This window comes from Rhipicephalus microplus, chromosome X, assembly GCF_043290135.1.
Source record: "Rhipicephalus microplus isolate Deutch F79 chromosome X, USDA_Rmic, whole genome shotgun sequence".
Classification (NCBI taxonomy): Eukaryota; Metazoa; Arthropoda; class Arachnida; order Ixodida; family Ixodidae; genus Rhipicephalus; species Rhipicephalus microplus.
The window spans coordinates 366,526,818-366,547,292 of NC_134710.1; the positions used below are offsets into that span (position 1 = coordinate 366,526,818).

Genomic DNA, 20,475 nt, shown 5'->3' on the forward strand with positions numbered 1-20,475 from the left:
TGGATGCATTTCCCACGTTCTCCGTGGCGCCTTGATGCCGCTGTTTTTGCAATTTGTGGTCTGCCTGGCACCACAGACCCATCACTGCAACAGACTACGAAATCAACTTCCACTTAAGACTCAACGTAATTCTTGCTGTGCTGTGTCGTGCGTGGCGTGCAGTGTTTTCTCCCTCGCCATGGGCTGAACTGGGCGTGCCTCTTTCCCCTTTCGTGGGTTGGGAAGGAGGTGGCGTTTCACGTTCCCCTTTTTGAGGCGGAGGTGAAGATGACAAAATTCATTGGACTGTCCTGGCCTCCATTGTTTTTTTCTCTGCAGGGAATCCTGGGAAGGCCAGGACATAAAATGCGAGCGCCGAGGCGCTCCCGTCAGGCTCTCACAAGCTCGCAGAAGCTCCCATCATGCTTCCGTCGATAGCTTCTATGATGCAAACCCCATCATGTAGCAATACGCTAACTGTATATAATGTAATTAAATGTTTCTGTTAGCAGCTCCGGGCTCCTCTCCTTGACATCTCCCCGAAACTCTGGCTGGCTCCGGTCCTCTGGGCAGAACCTCGGTTACATCAGTCATGAGATAGTAACTGCGAAGAAGGCTTCAGGGCATTTTTTGTAGGTGAAATACGTTTTGACACAACTGTGCCTGACACTTCATGATGTGACAGATATTGGTCATAATACTAACTGAATCCTGAATGGAAGACTTCTGGACGTTGTCTGTAGTCAAAATATTCTCTAAAGCGGCACACCGCACCCAATACTTCGTGATGTCACAGATATCGTTCATAAGACTGCAACTGAATCTTGTATGAAAGCTTTTCATGATGAGTGTATTAGAAATATCCTCTAATGCAAGAAAGCACACCTGGCTCCTAATGATGCAACAGATATTGGTCAAGAGATAAGAACCAATGCTTTTGGGCATAGCCTGTAGTCTAAATATGCTCTAATGCAACTAACTGTGCCTGACACTTCATCATGCGACAGATATTGCTCAAAAGACTGCAACTTAATCTTGTATGAAAGACTTCTAGATGTTCTCTGTAGTCAAAATATTTTCTAAACACACAAATCACACCCAACACTTTATGAAGTCCAGATATCAATCATAACATTGCAACTGAACCCTGTATGGAAGGTTTTTGATTGTCAATAGTCGAAATATTCTCTAAAGCGACAAACTACACCCGACACTTCGTGATGTCACAGATACTGATCATAAGATTGCAACTGAACCCTGTATGGAAGGCTTTTGAACGTTGACAGTAGTCGAAATATTCTCTAAAGCGGAAACCACACCTGACACTTCTTGATGTCACAGATATCGATCATAAGATTGCAACTGAACCCTGTGCGGAAGGATTTTGAACGTTGTCTGCAGCCAAAATGTTCTCCAATGCAATAAGCCACACTTGACACTTCTTGATGTCACAGATTTAGGTCATAAGACTGTGATTGAGCCCCACTCAGAAGGCTTTTAATGATGTGTATTTTAGAAATATCCTCTAATGCAAGAAAGCACACCTGGCTTCTAATGATGCAACAGATATTGGCATAAGATAGAAACCAAGCACTGTGTAGAATGCTTTTGAACATTGTCTGTAGTACAAATAAGCTCTAACGCAAGTAACTGTGCCTGACACTTCATGATGTGACAGATATTGCTCATAAGACTGCAACCGAATCCTGTATGGAAGACTTTTGGGCGTTGTTTGTAGTCAAAATATTCTCTAAAAGCACAAATTGCGCAGAACACTGTGTGAAGTCACAGATATCGGTCATAAGATTGCAAATGAACCCTGTGCGGAAGACTTTTAAACGTTGTCTGAAGCCAAAATGTTCTCTAATGCAATAAACCCCACCCAACACTTCGTGATGCAACAGATATCAGTCATAAGATTAGAACTGAGCACTGCGTGGAACGCTTTCGGATCGTATATTTATTCATTTATTTTAAAACACTGCAGCCGAATGCACGGCTACTGCAGGAGTGATGTACATAATTACAAAATGAAAGCACTAAAACAGTAGCATCACAATAAATGTGCCAACGTAAACAAATATCACTACTTCCTAAGTGGAGCCCAGTAAAAATTGAGAGAAACAGAAAAATGAGAGAAATATAAAAAGTGCCTACAAAAAGACAGACACGCTGGTATCACGAACCAAACTAAGTAGATCATTCCAGTGTTTGACAACTTTATTTGAACGTGTTAGAGAACACAACAAATGGCTTCTAAGCTGGATTGTGATTGCAGATCAGTGCTGAGTTTAAGGCCTTTACACTTTGCTGGTAGTTTAAATATCATTTACTATCTACATAATGCATCTGACACTTCTTGCTGAGACAGATATTTGTTTTGAAATTGCAGCCAAGCACTACTTTTCACATGTCATCAGTAGTCAAAATACCCTATAATAGAATAAAGCGTGCCCGAAATTTTCCATGCCACAGATACCGATCATAGGATTGAGCCAGAGCACTGTACAGAAGTTTTGGCAAGTTTTCTAACAAAGCTAAACTGAATATCTTGATATTTTGAATATGCTTAAGTGCATGCATATCCAGTTCAAGTTAATGCGTATACTAAAAAACTGAACAGAAATGAAGCAGTCCTTGGAAAATATAAAGATTCAATGTTCGAAACCATCTGATAATTTGTTCAGTTCGTTACAGTCTGGAGGAACAGATAAATACATGCACAGTTCTGAATGGTCTCATACGTCACATGAGGCACTGTTTCCATTTCTTCTAAACAAAGTGCAGTACAGTACTAGTGCACTTTCATTCATTTTGTGCATTGATGTGGTGACCTTCTCTTCCTACTATCGTGTCATCGTGAAGCTGATTTCAAATCACGTTCTTCTCACATAGAAGGTTTTCAGTTATCTCTCCGGCTGTAATCAAAACGCGTGTTATATTATCGTAAAATGTAAAACAACGGAGAAGCGCCATTGTATGCCTAAAGCTATGAGTATGAGAATGAACTATAAATTAAGAATGTGTGTTTTAGAATGCTGCCAAACAACGTATGTGCTACTGAGCGTGGCAGAGAAGCAGAACAAGCGAGAAGTGAAATAGCAGGCAATACCAGCAGCACTTAATCATGCAGCTTTCTTTTTCGATCACCACAGCAACGCACGTCCGAGTTTCTATCTTGTACATGAATGGAAATGAGACCGCTGAGAGCTGAATGTGTCAGCGTCACTGGTACCCAACACGAAATCACATCACACTGCTACCACTGCTACCAACCAGCGCACGCTTGTTATGAGCTTGGCAACACACGAAAACTATTTGCACCGAAGCGAACGAATATTTCAGCGTCATACAATCCACGAATACACTTATATTAGTACGTGCATTTTCACATCACCGAAATGTGTTGGCTAGTGCGATGTTCGCTTTCAGCAATTATGAATACCAATGTTGAAAACAAACACAGTGCAGATAAAAACTCCTCGATATGCACTATGCGATGTTTCGGGCATCGTATCGGGCGGCGTCTATGTTGCGACGGAAATTGCCATCGATTTTTTTCAGCCGATGTTCCTCGCATGAGCTGGCTCAAACGAACTCGACGGTAGAGGCCTACGCTGGATGCAGATGACACCGCTCTGAATTGCCTCCGCGGTAGGCGAGGGCTCACGCTTAAAGCTTCGAACTTACGAAGTCTGTTTACACTCGTTTTCAGCACAGAAAATCACAGATAACAGCACAGGAACACCGATATCCTCCAGTAGTCTGTACGATGTTTTCGCTCGGCCTACGATCGCACTCAAGACCGGCGCAAGCGCAGCCGGCTGGAATTCGCTGGATTTGTCGGCGGCACTCGAACTCGGCATGAAACCACGTCACGCTAGTAGCACTCAAAGTCGTTCGTCGTGTCGTTTTAGATTACGAAGCGGTCATTCAGGAACGTTTGAAGTAGTTTCCGTGCTTGCTTCCTGCACTTGGCCATGCCCACAGAACACCTACCAGTTCCATGCCTTCGAAGCGGCGGTCATTAGGCACAGCATCCGGAGGCATCGCGGCCTCTGATGGTTGGCGCTGCTGGTCGCGTGGTGAAATTATCAAGCCCGGCCAACGCCTTCTAAAAAAATTATGCGTGGAACGTGAGCCACGAACGTGCTGCCCAACCCTATGATTTTACCCTTCTCCTTCGGTACCAAGGCGAGCATCTGTAACGGCTGCCTCCTGAGAACACAGTTATGCCATAGAACACCTACCAGTTGGCTCGGCGTCCTAGGGACCGCTTTTGTCGGAGGATGATTGGGTGTCCTGTGGTTTCCAGTTTCGCCGTGGGTTCAACTTTAACGTTGCGTGCTCCATTTTTCTTTTCGTGTAGCATCACGTAACCTGTGCTACAAGGACCTGGACCAAGTGACTTTACTGCGCTGCTATAAAGTGTTGTAGCTTTCAGCGCTTCCAGACGTAGGCATAACTGCAGTCGCTCCATCACTGCATCCCCTGCCGCATCTGTTGCCATGCAGTCTGTAGATCCTAATACATCGTGCAAAAGAACTGCTTCGCTCTTGGAAGGCGTCACTCGGACGACGCTGTCGACTCTCGCTGTAGGGTCTTTATCTTACTGTGTTGTTCACATCGGTCAGCAGCTGCTTCGAGTGCAGTACGGCAAAAAGTACCAGGTGCTAGTTCAAGCTCTACTTAGTGCCACTGCTGCAGCCTACACGACGGCGACGAAAATCAGGCAATATAAACTGCTATGACCTGGTTACAGCTGGTTGTGAACGATCGCAGACCACCCTTGATCGGCGCAACCGTTCACGAACCTCTACTAATGTTAGCACACACGTGACATCACGTACAAAGATTGTACTTTATTATTTTTATTGAAAATTAATCAAACATTTCAAACGGAATGCCTGAGGAGAAGACTGAGCTGTTGCTGTGGCTTGGCTAATGTAGTGCTTCCAACGCTGACCTATGAGAACAGAAAAAAAGCATTAAATGGACGGAAAACTGTACTTCGAATGGCATATATTGGTGTCTAAGGGGCAATCACAGGGTGGATTAGTGGAAAAGAAAAACGAACTCTCGTATGGGTGACATTAGAGCCGTGGTGTGACCACGGGGCATTCACATTGTCGACCCCGCGTGTGCCGGCCCGCCACAGTGGTCTAGTGGCTAAGGTACTCGGCTGCTGACCCACAGGTCTTGGGATCAAATCCCGGCTGTGGCGGCTGCATTTCCGATGGACGCGAAAATGTTGTAGGCCCGTGTACTCATATTTGGGTGCACGTCAAAGAACCCCAGGTGGTCGAAATTTCCGGAGCCCTCCACTACGGCGTCTCTCATAATCATATGGTGGTTTTGGGACGTTAAACCTCACAAATCAATCAACCCCCTGTGTGCCGCTTGAACACACTCGATACAGACTGGACTTAATAAAATATATGGAATAGCATCTTTGCTGTGGGCGCTTTTCTACAGCCGAAACTATAATGATTTATGAGGTAGTGGGTATCTTGCAACTGTACTTGCCTCGAGGGACTTTCACTGTGACTATGCTAAGTGTTCCGTGCAGGCCTGGTGCTCCTTTGAACCAGGGCTAGTGTTAAACAATACTATTGCTGCAATATCAACAAGACACATGCCCCTCCCAAAGTACCCTGCATGAGGGGACACACCTGCCTGCCGAGCACCCACATTGCATTCAAGAGCATGCTTTTTGTGAAAACCACTTTCGCGCCATGTTACTTGGAAGTTATCAAGGCCCTTCAGAAAACTTCTTATTTCTGGTACATTATGTACCCTCTGGCGACAATGCATACTAAGCAGCTGCCAAGTAAAATTGCTTTTTTCTATCTAAATTCTTGTTGTACATACCTGTTGAATCACTTTTCTTGATGATGTGATGTCATTCACAAGCTTCACTTCAGAAGCTCTACGCCACCGATAATGAAGACGATAAGCACTGGACTATCCCTTGGTAGCTGCTTCCTTGTGCTTCTGAAGAGTCTGCATGCGCAATTATGCATTTAAAATGGAGCATATCAAATGCGCATATGTGATTGGCAGTGTGCCATTGCATACATTCTTGTTCCACTGTCACGAATACTTTCATTTTTAATGAAGCCTGTTGTGTTTATCAACTGCAACAATTTCAATTTCTATCTATATAACACATCAGCATGTATTGAGCTCAGTTTATTAGGGATATGTTGAACAATTAACCCTGAAGACTAAAAACATGCATTAGCATAATTGTGTCTTCTCGGGCAAGGTGGCATTTTTGTGAGTGCTACCCTTCAGGACGCCTAGTAAACAGCACCAAAAATCTCTGAATGAAGTCCATACGTCATTTTGCACTGTACATATATAGTAAAACAAGCTTTTTTCCATCATTCTATCACATCATAAAGCAGGAGACATGAGCCATTAAGGTTTGTTGCACGATTTGCCACATGAAAAACAAAATCTTGAGTAAAGTTGCAGTATAAACAACTTCAAGATATTGCAACCAATCTGAGCAGTTCATGTTCTAGAATTATTTTCTGCATAGAAGGCCGGATGAGTATGCCCTGGTATGTTATGTAAAGGTGAACCTGAAAAAAAATTACAGATTGTACAGAAATACAGTTACAGGTAAAGATTATGTAAAGTATGATATTGCCACAGAGACAAACTTCATTATCCTATAATATGATGGATCAGCGTCTACAGCCTCACGCGTGCTTGTGCTTCTGGCTGCACTACTCATGCATCTCGCGCACGGGAAGGTTCAGTAATCAACCCCGAGGTTCGAAAATTGTTATGGAGAAACATATGCGCACTATGCTATGTGACCATGCTGCCGAAAGAATTGAGCAAATACGTGCTCTAATAAGGAAGTTACAAGGATTAGAACATCCATTTCAGCTGGTTTCAAATTTTTGTGCGACCTCACGACCATTCTCCGCCAGAGGGACGCCGGAGGCATGGCTCGTCGTCGTTACTCCGTCCACTTCGGCAACGTGAGACGACGTCAGCGATACGTCGTCGGCGCAGAGCCGGCGACCGCACAGGAAATCCCGGACATGAGCATATGTCATGGCGGCGCAAGAAGGAAGCGCAGATCGAGAAGCACCCTTCCCCTAGTGGAGATGTCTTTAAACCTCGGAGGCTTTCGTTCTGGCCATACCGCTTCTCTGTTATCTCGGGCTCTACAAAATGGCAGAGGGCGGCACAGGAGAATGAAAATGTGGACTGGTTGGCCGGAACTGCATCATTAGAGGGCCAAGGCGCCGTTTTGCTAGGCAAATGATCAATCGACGAGCTAAGTGGCATGTGAAGTTGCCCATGGGCAAGCTTGCACGACTGTGCGTATGAGGGGAATCGGTCATGCGAAGGAAATAGGCTCAGGAACTGTTGTTCGAAATGGAAGGTCTGCAGTGTGCTCAGCGCTATAACATTCGGAAAATGTGAAAACCATGGTGTACGTACTAATTGGCGAGTTTACTAGAGGGGTGTAAAAAAAAGAAGTTGGAGCCTGTTTACTGGCCATTAAAAAAACCATAAGTACTTGAAGTTAATAATTAATAATCTCTAACAACATACATCACGATCATATTGTGGTGTTACTACTGTCACAAAACGAGCGCTCAAAAAGGGCGCGCCGCCAAATTCTCGCGATAAAGCGCGGGAGTGACGCCGCGAGGTCAACGATAAAAAAAGAAAACAAACTTCCAAAGACTCCCCGGGCACGCGTCTCTCTCCCTCGGAAGCGTAGGTTCGCCGTCGAACCTCCTCGCATCGGCGGCCGAGCAAGCCCTGGAAATTTCTCGATGGAAAGGGGCCTGGTGATGCCGGGTTCAGTCATCCGTCGCGGACGGCCTTCGAACCGTCTCGCCCTCTCCCCAGCCTTCGCTGCGTATCGCGCCGACGAAGTGATGAGAACTTTCTGGAATCTCGCGCGGAAGGTATTTAACCGAGCAGCGGAGATGGGTGATCAGGAGAAGAAGGAAGTTAACGCCAAAGTGCGTTGGGTATCCCGCCGCGTCTGTCGGTGAATGATTGATTGATATGTGGGGTTTAACGTCTCTGTCAGTGAAGGTTTTTTCCTTAGTGACAAAGCAGGAGAAGAAGAAAGTATGCGCCAGGGTGCGTAGGGTGTACCGCCTTGTGGGCGAAGCCTTTTGTCAGCCGTGACAAAGGAGGAGAAGAAGAGGATTTCCACCTGAGGGGTGACGGCTCGAGCTACAGGCAAGAGTGTGTGTCTACCGCTATCGAGCGAAGACGCGTGACAACAGCTGCGAGTGTGAAGCCAACGTGTTTCCGGTGAAGAAGTTTGAAGCTTGGAGAGCGGCCAAGTGAAGACGCGAGGTTTCCTGGAAGAGAAATTTCGGGGGCAGCGGAACGACACGAGGTTTCCAGGAAGATAAACTTCGGGGGCAGCGGAACGACAACAACGCTGGACTTTGAGTGAGTGATTCTCGGAAGAGTATCATCCAGATTTTTGTTCCAGGAACTTTGGACTGAGTAGGTTTTCTATCTCTTTAGTCTTTAAGTGTCTTGGTTGTTCAATGCATGCGACTGCATTGTAGTGCATATTGTTGTCTGTGTCCGTTGTTTCGAGTGTGGCTGATTGTACTGTGTAGTACGTTGTTTGATTGGTGACACATTGTACCCAACTACTGTGGAGTGTGCACACTTGTGCATTGTTTTGGATCTGTCATTATTGAGAATATAATTTTGTTTTGTTTATCAACTCTCGGCTCTGACTTGTTCTTTGGGCCACAGCCGGCCTCCGCTGGCGCGCCAAAAAGGACCACTTCTAAATCGTCCACGCTATCGCGGTGCGGTTCGGGGGGCCGATACATCGGCCCTTGGAATTAGCCCGGCGATCGCCTCCCGAATTAACGGGACCTGTGGCAACTACCCAGAATTCCAGGTATCGCCACTGAATGCAGGTGCAGGCTGCAGCAGCTTGCAGACGCCGTGGCCCAGCGCTTCTTGGACTCCAGGTTCATGCTGCGTCAGCAGGAACGAGGTCACGGACCCGAGCACGTCAAGCTGCACATGACCATCATGAACACCCGACTTCGGGAGAAGCGCTTTGCCATTGAAGATACGACTGTGCCACCCACACGAAAACCCCGCAACTCCTTTGACGCCCGCACAATCATGAAGGTCAGAGCACTTAACTGTTTTATTACCACGTGAAAATGTTTTTTTTTCATATGATTCAGGCATATTGTTCTTGCCAGTTTGAAAAGTACTCCAGCCCACATTGCAGCATACCAAATTTGGCTCAATCAAATGCTCTTTTCAACAAATAAGCATTGTGGAGAAACAGAAATATATTGGAATGAAGAAAAATATGAAAATTGTGTAATGTTTGGTGGTCAGCTGGAGAACAGTGCTATAAAAAAACTATACTATATGCAAAAATATCAGAATATACATTTTGAGCGTAAATGACCCAAGAACAGTAATAAAACCAAAAAAAATTGCATGAAATGTTTCTATTCACACAAAGATAATCGAAACCGAGGTGCCGCTTCATTGCTCATGCCATGCGGTGAATCATTGCTTCGTTTTTCGTAGACACAAGTCAACTCGTACACTTTTCTCGGTAAGTTTTAGTTTCATTTTTGTGACGAGAACCTGCAGGGGTTCTAATATAGATGTATGCCAGTAATGTAAATGATTCCTTCATAATTCAGATATCCAATGAACTTGGCTATTTCGCCTAGCCTCACCTTTTTCCATGAGCCACCTCACTCCGCATAGGTTGGCGTTCCAATATATGCAGCAAAGCATATTTCTTTGCATATTTGCACATCATATAAAGAAAAAAGAACAATACGGTGTGCAGTTCTGAAACCTTTTCCGTTGCTCCGTAGTCAAGGTCAAGATGTGCTCCAGGGGCCTGCTTGTTGCGATGGGAAGAAGCTCTGCAGCTGGCATCAGCACACTGCGCCTCAGCGAAGTGTGAACCTCGCTGAGGCACTATAAGATTGTGCACAAAGGTCAGCAGCTACACAATTGTGGTGGCGGAGAGGACTTGAGGCCGTAATCATAACAAACCTACAATAGGCTGTGGATGTCTCAGGCTGACGCAAAACATCATCGCCATGAAATTTTGAAGCTAAGGAGCGTTCATCCTAGGACTGTAAGCTCGTCCTCCCTCAATTCAGTGGCGGTTGCAAGACAATTTCAAGTGGTGCGTGTTTTTGGCAGCGCAGGTGAGCACACATGCGTGCGTGACCATGACACTGTTGGAGAGATTAGTGATACTAGATGTAGTCTCGTGTGTGATACATCTATACAAGCTAAACCAAAACTATTGCAAACTGGCTGAGAAGGCCACCTCCACATTTTATTATGCGGTGGACCTTCGGAAATGATTTTTTGTAGAAGTTATCTTTGACTTCCAGCAACAGCTCTCTATCGAATTACTGTCATAAATTTCTGGCAATTATTACTGTTCAACACATTCAGATTGAGAACCACACACGTTAATTTGATACTTCACTTGCAGAGGTTCTTTGATTACAGAACTTTGATGTTACTGCAGCATAACCAAAAGGGGCACGCACGTCTGTCAAGTTTGCCCAACAAGTGCATTCTCCGAACAGCAGGCACATTGGTTGGCTCACAAACGAGCGCTCAAAAGAAGGGCGCGCCGCTGAACTCCAAGCGCCAGAGAGAAGCCTCAAGGTCAACAATAAAGAAGAAAACAAGCATCCAAAAACTCTCCGGGCGCGCCCTCTCTCCCCCCTCGAGGCATAGTTTCTCCGACCAACCTCCTCACATCGCCGGCCGAGCAAGCCCTGGAAGGTTCTCGAAGGAAAAGGGCGTAGTGATGCAGAGTTGTGTCACGTGTCGCGGACGGCCCTCGAAACGTCTCGCTCTTTCCCCAGCCTTGGCTGTGCATCGCGCCGACGAAACGATGAGAAGTTTCTGAAATCTAGCGCGGAAAGTATTTAACCGAGCAGCAGAGATGGGAGATCAGGAGAAGAAAGTTTGCGCCCGTGTGCGTAGGCAGGAATTGTAAGTTTTGCGCAAGTGTGCGTAGGTCTTTCCGCCATATAATATCGGCGAAGGTTTTGTCCTTAGTGAAAAAGCCGTTAATGAAGAGAGTTTCCACCTTAAGGGTGAAGGCTGGTGCTACCAGCAGAAGAATAGTGTGAGACTACTGCCAGGGAGCCAAGACGCGCCCTGCAATTGCAACGCGTGGGAAGCCGACGTGTTACCGGCGAAGTTTGGTGCGTGGAGCACGGCCAATTGAAGACGCGAGGTTTCCTGGAAGAGACACTTCGAAGGCAGCGGAACGACAACAGCGCTGGACTTTGAGTGAGTGATACTTGGAAGAGTATCATTCACACTTTGTTCCAAGAATCTTGGACTGAATGAGTTTTTGAACTCTTTAGTCTTTAAGTGTCTTGGTGTTTCGATGCAGGTGATTGCATTGGAGCGCGTATTGCTGTCTGTGTCCGTTGTTTCGAGTGTACTTGATTGCACTGTGTAGTACGTTGTTTGATTTGTGACATATCGTATTCAACTATCGTCGAGTGTACATATTTGTGTATCGTTTGATCTGCCATATTTGAGAATATAATTTTGCTTTGTTTATCAACTCTCTGCTCTGACTCGTTCTTTGCACCTCAGTCCGCTGGCGCGCCAAATAGGACCACTTCTAAATTGTCCCCACTTTCAGGGAGCCGATACTTCGGCCCTTGAAATCAGCCCGGTGATCGCCTCCCTAACTAACGGGACGTGTGACATTGGCGCAAAGGTCTGTAAAAAAATCACTGTGTTCTCAGTGGAGCATGATATGAACCCAGGCCTTTTGCGTGAGTTTTATGTGGTGGTCGATTATTCTACCACAAAGCCACGTCAATTCTTGGAACTCCTTCTCGAAAAGACCCTATACAGGCAACGTGTCGAGCAAGGAGTCGTGTTGGTAGGTACAGCGTAACATGGTGGAAAGCCAAATAGCACCGGGCATCACACAATGTGAGTTTTTCAACGAGTGGGTGTTTTGAAGCAACGCTTCAACACAACCCCCATTTGCAGATTTTTCATCGCAAGCTTCCATCTTCTCCCTCCTATTGCTTTGTTTTTGAGTGGGTGTGTTAACGCTTTGCCCCTGTTACGAAATGCCCGCCATAACTTGTCATCAGCCATAGCATGCAGAGTGCACATAATGCCCTTCAGATGTGTAGCGCGTACCTCGCTTTTACACGAAATTATGAATAATGGCATAGTGGGTACTTTCCCACTACCGTTGAGCTATTGTGATTACAGTGTAACGGGTACCTTGATATTTTACTTGTACTGGTTGGCCCCAAGAAACTTTTCAACGGGATCTAGAAGGGTTACTCTATAGCTTTTGCTCTGCACGTGTTTCATGTTCCATGCAGGCCGGGCATTTTTTATTGACAAGGGAAGTGGTATTTGAACGTGCTACCGCTATGCATTTAACGTATTGCTTCCTCACTCTGTGATTATGCAGCGCAACCGGGACTTCAGCTTTGGGCGTGTTCACATCCCCAGCATCAACGTGGTCGACCCACACAGCTGCGAGAAAGACGGATTTTACAACAAGATCGCCAAACTTCCGCTGCCGCAACTACTGCAGACGCAGCAGCAGTGATAAATTGCCACCACAGCATCCCGTTACAAGTCACTTTCCGAAATTGTACAAATGTGTATCGGTAATCATGATTTGCGTGCTTAGGAAGTATGCACTGTCTGTGAACCACGACCTTCAGTTATTCTATGCGTAATAAAGAATGCAAATGAAGCCTTGTTTTTCTCCTGTTGCTGTGTCAACAATATTTACAAGTAAGCACCATAATGACACGTATATATGTCAGCCTCTGTGAAACCTGCTTCAATGTCAAGTGATAAGGCAGTTTCAGGTTTTGCATGAGTTTACTCGTATTGTATACCCGCCACGGTGGTCATGGTGCTCAAATGTTTATCCGAAGGTCGCGTGATCGAATCCCGGCCGCAGTTGTGATGAATGCGGAAACGACTGAGGCCCGTGTCAAAGTGAAAGAACCCTGCGTGGTCGAAATTTCCGGAGCCCATCATTTCGGCTTACTTCATAATCATATGATAGTTTTGGGAAATCCCAACAGTCAATGAAAACATCATGCATGCAGATCTTCCAGGGTCATGGTGATGGTAAACAATTTAAAGAGCAGGTAAAGTTGTAATGACAACACAAACACGCAAGACATCGATTTAAAAAGCACTGCAGCAAATATCAGAGGACTAGCTAAATCGCGATAGCGGTGGTAAACGCGGAAATCGCTACACATGTCGCATTTCGCGAATCGGAATGGCTTGCAAGATCGACGGTAACGCGTTTCCTGAAGGCTGTTTTCTATTCGTCAATTATTCCAAAACCGAACCGCCCCGAGAAAATGAAAACACACGAGCTTGTTATTCGCCACGAGTTGACTCAATGGAATCAGAAAAGCCGTGTGGCAGTAGACGACTCGGAAGTGTTCCTTTAAGCGGACTACTGAATCGCTTTCACTATCCGTACCATCTTTCGTAAATCAATTGCCGCGACACACTTCAGCGGCGTACACCAAACCTTTCAAGCTAACTGTCTAAGGTAAGATAGCTGCTGTAAGCATATTGCACCGTTCGGAAGACCAACGCTGCGCCGATTTCCCGCCATTTCTATTATCGCATGTTATTTTTTTAGGGGCGAAGCTTCTTAGGGCGTGGGCTGTGCGTCCCCTGTAGCCTGTATGTAGCCACCTCTAGTTTAGTTCTTGCAGTGTTCACTAGATGGCGGTACCGTCCCCTGTATGTCCCCTGTATGTCGATACAAAATGGAGGAAGCGAACCAGGAAGTTAACTGGTAAATACTTAGAAAACAGCAGGCGGCCAAACCAAAAAGAACTATCGGTTAAGAAGAAAGTGAAGGAAACGGAGACTGACATGTGGAGAATGGGCATGATTAAGAAGTCCGCACTAGAGGTCTATCGAACGTTTAAGCAGGAAATTGCCAAGGAAAGGATCTATGATAATACTCGGGGTAGTTCTCTACTGTTTGAGGCCAGAACGGGAGTACTGCGAACCAAGACATATCGGGCCAAATACGAAGGGGTAGACACAGTATGCAGTGCGTGTGGAGAGGAAGAAGAAACGGCCGAACACTTGATAATGTTCTGTAAAGGGCTTCACCCTATAGTTCAGGATGATGGCGCAGAGTTTTTCAAAGCACTGGGGTTTAGGGACCGGGAGGGCAAAATAAACTTTAAGCGGGTAGACTTCACTAGAAGGAGGTTATCTGATTGGTGGCTAAAGTCAAGGTGCGAGTGAAAATTAAACTCTTCACTGCAAAGTACGAATCCTCAAACTCTTTTTTAAGGAAAAAAAAATAAATATAGTTTTTGGTTCATTAGATATTACGGCTTGGTGGCGCTAGCCACCGCCCGATTTAAAGGGTACAGCCATATCCCCCCATCCATCCATCCATGTAGCCACCTCTAGTTTAGTTCTTGCAGTGTTCACTAGATGGCGGTACCGTCTCCTGTATGTAGCCACCTCTCGTTTAGTTCTTGCACTGTTCACTAGATGGCGGTACTTGTAGCTGATGACGCTGATGGCTGAGGCAAAAATTAAAGGTGAAAGTGAACGCTGGATGACAGAGATACACGAAAAAAAGGAGGCCGCGCCTAGGATTTTTTGGAGCCACATAAAGGCGCTAGGTAGGAAGTCTGTCACAACGCAACAACATATTCTAGATGAAGGAGGAAATCAATTGGAAGGGTACGAAGCGCTAGGTTACATCCAAAAGGTAACAGCCGACTCGTTTCAAAAGAGCGCCCAGGGGATCTCCCCGGTGAGTAAAAGTGTGGCGGAGAAAGCAACAGAGGAAGAGCTAGTACTTGATAATTTCAACTGGAAAAAGGCCGAAGGAAAAATTCCAAAGCGCACTGCCGCGGGTTTAGATGGGATTCCCGTTAGCCTCATTAACGAACTAGGACATAACACTAAAGAAGCATTGTTAAAAGCAGTAGAAAAAAGCTTAAAGGACGGACAAATACCGGACAGTTGGCGACAAAGTAGAATGAACTTAATCTATAAAGGCAAGGGAGAAAAGGACAAGATTCGCTCGTATAGACCACTAACCATTACATCGGTACTATACAGGTTGGCGATGCAAGCAGTAAAAATGAAAATAGAAACATGGGCCGAACATAACGATATTTTGGGAGAACTTCAGAACGGATTTCGAGTCGACAGGCGGTTAGACGATAACCTGTTTGTTCTCACTCAGTGTATAGAAATATCTAAAATAGAGAATAGGCCCTTGTACGTGGCTTTTCTAGACATCACTGGGGCATACGACAACGTTAATCAGGAAATTTTGTGGGATATATTGAAAGGAATGGGCATGGGCGACGACTGTATACAGCTTTTGAGGGAGATATACCGAGAAAATACAGTTTGCATAGAGTGGGAAGGAATGCGTAGCAAAGAGAACGTTGAGGTTAGCAGGGGTCTGAGACAGGGATGTCCTTTGTCCCCGCTGTTATTCATGCTGTACATGGTGAGTATGGAAAAAGCGCTAGAAGGTAGCAACATTGGTTTTAATCTGTCACACAAACAGGGCGGCATGATGATTGAGCAGAAGCTTCCAGGTTTATTTTATGCGGACGATATCGTCTTATTTGCGGACAGTCGAGATGATATACAGCAGCTGGCGAATATATGCGGAAGGGAAGGTGAAGCTCTTGGACTAGGATTCAGTGTAACGAAGTGTGGATTGATGGTATTCAATGATCCCTGTGATCAGACGGTGTCCATACAAGGCCAAGAAATACCGAGGGTAAGTGAATACAAGTACCTTGGAGTATGGGTAAATGAGAGTGATAGATACATGGAGGTACAGGAAAAAGCCTCGGCAGCAAAAGGAAAGAGGAATGCGGCAATAATGAAGCACAGAGCGTTGTGGGGATACAATAGGTATGAGGTGCTTCGAGGTCTGTGGAAGGGTGTAATGGTTCCAGGGCTTACTTTTGGGAACTCAGTGGTGTGCATGAGGGCAGAGGTGCAATCGGGAATGGATGTAAATCAAAGGACTGTGGGACGCCTCGCGTTGGGTGCTCACGGGAAGACGACAAACGAGGCTGTAAAGGGCGATATGGGGTGGGCAGGTTTTGAGGCGAGGGAAGCGCAGAGCAAAATAAGGTTCGAAGAAAGGCTAAGAAATATGAAGGAGAGTAGATGGGCAGAGAAGGTGTTCCGTTATTTGTATAGGAAGAGCGTGGACACACAGTGGAGAAAAAGAACTAGAAGACTCACTAGTAAATATACGGCTGGTATTGTAAGCCATATGTCAACAAAGAGCGTTAAGGGAAAAGTCAGAGAGGCGGAGAGGATTTACTGGATGGCAGCTATGGAGAAAAAACCGGCTTTGAGTAACTACCGAAAGGGCAAAAATGAAATAAGGAGGGAGGCATTTTACGATAATTCAAGGGGAAGCGCTTTACTGTTTGAAGCGAGATCGGGTTGCCTTAGAACGCGTAGTTATAAAGCAAGATTCAGTAAAGAAGAAGAACAATGCACATGCTGCGGGAAAGATAAGGAAACGGCGGAGCATGTTCTGATTGAATGTGGAGATATCCACCCAGGTGTACGTTTGGGCACGAGCCTACAGGAAGCCTTGGGTTTTAGGGACAACAATGGAAAGCTGAACACACCCGCGATTGAAATAAGTAAGAGACGGTTAGAGTATTGGTGGCAGAAAATTAGAGAGAAAGGACAAAAATAAATATTGGAAAAATAAAATATGGACAGTGTGCCGTAAATGGCAGAGAACTTAAGCTGAAAATTTACCTTTTTTCCATTAAGATAGAATTTATCGAAGTAGAGGCATTAGGCCAACATAAAAAAAGAAAAAAGTTTTTTTTTTTTTTTTTTGTCGAGCCTGGTGGCATACTTGTCACCACCCCGTTATAAAGGGGACGCTCATAGCATCCATCCATCCATCGACGAAAAGATGCAAGATGTTATAAACTAGATGGCGGTACTTGTAGTTGATGAAAGATGCGAGATGTTATAAAATAGGAATGTTGTCACATATGACGCGTGTCATTGGTTGAAGGCAATCGTTCGATTTAGTGCGGCGACGTACGCTGGGGGGGAGCGATGTAATAAAATCGAGGGGGCAAAATGTACAGAGGATTCATGGTTTACCAGGTTTACCTCCGGAGCTTCGCCCACTCATCATCATTCACTTCGTGGATATGGCGGCACTTTTATTTTCTTTATCCGAGGCAGGCAGCGCTAAAGCTCCTCCACCAAAAGCGCGCCATGACATCGAAACACTGCTACGCTACGAGCTTGTGATTACATTTCTTCTCGTGTCCGATTTGTGAACGCCGCGATTATCGAGATTCTTATAACGTACACCACGTAACACTCGAACGGTTCGTTCACACGCAACCTCAGCTCTAAGCGAACGTGTCACTTTAAGCGGAATTCGCGCGCGTGTGCAAGCACGCACTGGTCGCTAGAGAAAGAATGACATCACGCCTCTACGTAATGAAGGGCCATCGAGCTGAAAATTCGGTTAACAACCACCAATTGTGCAGCACCACGTTGAAGAGGCCTCGGTGTTTCAAATTTAAGCCTAACCGGAAAGGGCGTTGCATGTAAAAAACAAACAGTAAAGCAAGAAAAAAAATACATGCATAGAGGAGGGTGTAGCGCCCTTCTCTCCCTACGCAAGCACTCCGAAGAGCAATAAAAGGAAGAAAAGACTAAAGGGGGAGGGGGGCGAAAGCGCGGGCTACTCTCGTCAACGTGCGATTTTTCGGCGCGCTGTTTTAACGATGGCGCATTGTTCGCGCCGGTCGACGGTGGCGGGAAAATTTTTTTCCGCACATAATTTGCGTCGGAAAAATTTAAAAAAATAGCGTGCACCCACTACAGGTTGGCAAAGAGCTCGCACGACCGTTGAAAACACGTCGGCCGCCGTTTTCAGAGTGAGCAACGCATCAAAATTGGCTCGATTCCCCCCCCCCCCCCCTCCCTCTATTCACTAGTGCCTGACCCGACCAGTAGGTGTTCTGTGGCTGAGACGCTAAATCAGAACACTCCACAGACGCCGGACGCCGGACTAAATACGAGCGGCTGTTTTCACTATCATAGCCTCCTAGATTTCCCTTGCTTGCCGGATGAGCGTGAAACGCCCGTCATCTATGGCGGCGCTACCTACGTAGCGGTAAACTTCCTTCATTTTTTGCTTAGACACGTTGCCGGGCTAGTTGGTTGGAGTTCATCATTTATATGTGTTGTGTACGCGCAGGTAACCGACACACGGCCACTTCATGTGTTGTGCCTCGCTTGCGGGTGCGGCCCACGCACCTTCCTTGGACTCTCGTCCCCAGCTCCTGGAAATCGTGTTACACGTGCACACTCACTGAAGTGACTCTACCCTCGCCATAACCTCCTCTCGTCCACTTCTATAGAAAAGCAATGAACAGTAGTCTCCTGCCAGCCGCTGTCTCGTGTGGTTCCTGGGCCGCGGGGCTCCGGACACCAACATAACAATATGGGTATAGCGCACCACGACAAGGACACAAAAAAGAGAGACGCACACACACACAGCACTGTGTGTATGAGCGTTTTATTTTTTGGACGCAAATTTTATTGCAAACGGTTTTTGGGACAAGGCGGTAGAAGTGAGACTTGGACAAATTTAACCGCCAGGATTTGCGCTGCTCTGCCATTGCGTTCCAGATTTAGCATCAAGGTGTAATAAATTATTCCTTACAACATCTCAAAACAAACTTTCTTGGTTCGCCCTCGAAAGTACGCAATATGTATTTATAAAAATAACAGCACAGTATTAAATGAGAAACACTTAACGTTTTGTCAGCTGCGATGCCAGGTGCGTCTGTTCAAGTGGTCTGCCTCAACGCACCTGTCATTTTGTTGTGAAGTCGAGTCAGAAGTGTGTGGCGGTGCGTCTACTTCGCATCGACGTCGTTTTGCAGTTGATTTCAACCAATTTTAGCAAGATGCACTTACAACAAAGGTGAACTCAATGTAATATCCTGCACTGGCACGGGACGCTACATCGCAGTGGTAAGTGGATGACGCTTCGCCTAAACTAAACTATTCTAGGCCCATGGCAGAACACCTCCAGTGCGTTAGACTCTACACAAGCGCTACTGACGTTCTTACGGCCCACAGGCTTGAACGAAACGTTGTAGATAGTGCAGTGTGTGTAGTGACTTTATGCGTTATGCGACTGTTATGCGTGCATATAACTGTATGCGAGCGTGTGTATCATTGTATATATCACTGTCGTCACCCAGCACCTGGAGTAGCCTATCAGGTGAAAAACCAGGCAAACCTATCCAGCTTCCCAATAAAATAATTATCTCTCTCTCTCTTCGCCTAAACTGTCAAACACGACCAGCGTTGCAGTTAATTGAGAGGCCTAGCAGTTTTCAACTTTTTTGAACTATAGCGCAGCTTCAGTCCTTTCCACCCACCCCACTACCCACTCTACGCGAATAACGAAACTCAAACTGCAAAAAAAAAAGAAAAAAAGGAGAGAGATCCGTAGACAGTTCATTGGCTAACGCGATATAATCCAAAGCCCGCACTTCCCTTAATTCCCATGAGGGTACACGATCGCAGTGCCAGATTCGTTTCTATATTATTGCATGAAACTCTGTGTTCGTCACCTAGAAAAATTGAGTAGAAAGATTTGTTTGTTTGTTGCCTGTGAGCACTGTATTGGTCATTCTCGTCTATTCTTGCTTTGTTTCTTTGCATTTTTTTATTGATGATATTAACTTAAGTGGCAAGGCACTAAATTTTTCATATTTATGAGAGCTGATTTCATTTTTGCTTCAAGGGAGTTATTACTTTGTTCACATCTGGATTGCATGTCACATTTTCACACATGCCACTTTTTAAAAGTTTAGGCTCACAGTAGTCACAAACTTTGCAGGGCCTTTGGGCCTTCGCCCTTCATCACCAACTGGCTGCGCTAGTAAGCAGTTTTACTCAAACACTAAAGGAAATGAAAGCGAATGTTAATTTGCTTCGTGAAGTTACCCTCTATTATTCGCCAAATTTCCAAAACTTGCAAAGTAAAATATTTTTTTTTAGTGAGGAGTGCATAGGCCCAACTTAGAGAACGGGTTGGGGGGGGGGGGGGGGGGTCGAGCCCATTTAAATGCGTTGTTCGCTCTGAAGATGGCGGCCGCCATGTTTACAACGGTCGTGCCAGCTCTTTGCCAACCTTTAATGGGCGCCCGCTATTTTTAAAATTTTTCCAGCATAAGTTATGTGCGGAAAAAAATTTTTCCAGCCACCGTCAACCGGCGCGAAAAATACGCTATCGTTAAAACAGCGCGCCAAAAAAAAATAGCTTGTCGACGAGAGTAGAGCGCGCTGTCGCCTCTCTTTTAGTCCTTTGTTTCTTTAATTGCCCTGCGGATTGCTTGCGTTGGGAGAGAAGGGCGCTGCACC

At 45.7% G+C, this 20,475-nt stretch overlaps 1 protein-coding gene and 1 long non-coding RNA gene across 2 annotated transcripts; one reads left to right on the forward strand and one right to left on the reverse strand.

The window, feature by feature from the left end:
- Window positions 1-4,826: 4,826 nt before the first annotated feature.
- Window positions 4,827-6,674, reverse strand: LOC142776368 (uncharacterized). Its single transcript, XR_012887485.1, has 2 exons — window positions 5,851-6,674; window positions 4,827-4,945 (listed from the first exon to the last, which is right to left on the reverse strand). It is a non-coding gene; the product is annotated as an uncharacterized LOC142776368 (long non-coding RNA).
- Window positions 6,675-8,782: 2,108 nt separating this feature from the next.
- LOC142776369 (activating signal cointegrator 1 complex subunit 1-like) lies at window positions 8,783-12,628 on the forward strand. Its single transcript, XM_075879926.1, has 2 exons — window positions 8,783-9,132; window positions 12,464-12,628. The coding sequence occupies exons 1-2, from the start codon at window positions 8,971-8,973 to the stop codon at window positions 12,602-12,604; spliced, it is 303 nt and encodes a 100-aa protein (XP_075736041.1). The 5' UTR covers window positions 8,783-8,970; the 3' UTR covers window positions 12,605-12,628.
- The last annotated feature ends 7,847 nt before the right edge of the window (window positions 12,629-20,475 follow it).

Bases quoted from the DNA above. Each gene is read 5' to 3' on its own strand.
- LOC142776369 (XM_075879926.1), top strand. From the start codon at position 8,971: ATGCTGCGTCAGCAGGAACGAGGTCACGGACCCGAGCACGTCAAGCTG. The intron at 9,133-12,463 runs GTCAGAGCACTT...GTGATTATGCAG, and splicing joins ACGCCCGCACAATCATGAAG to CGCAACCGGGACTTCAGCTT.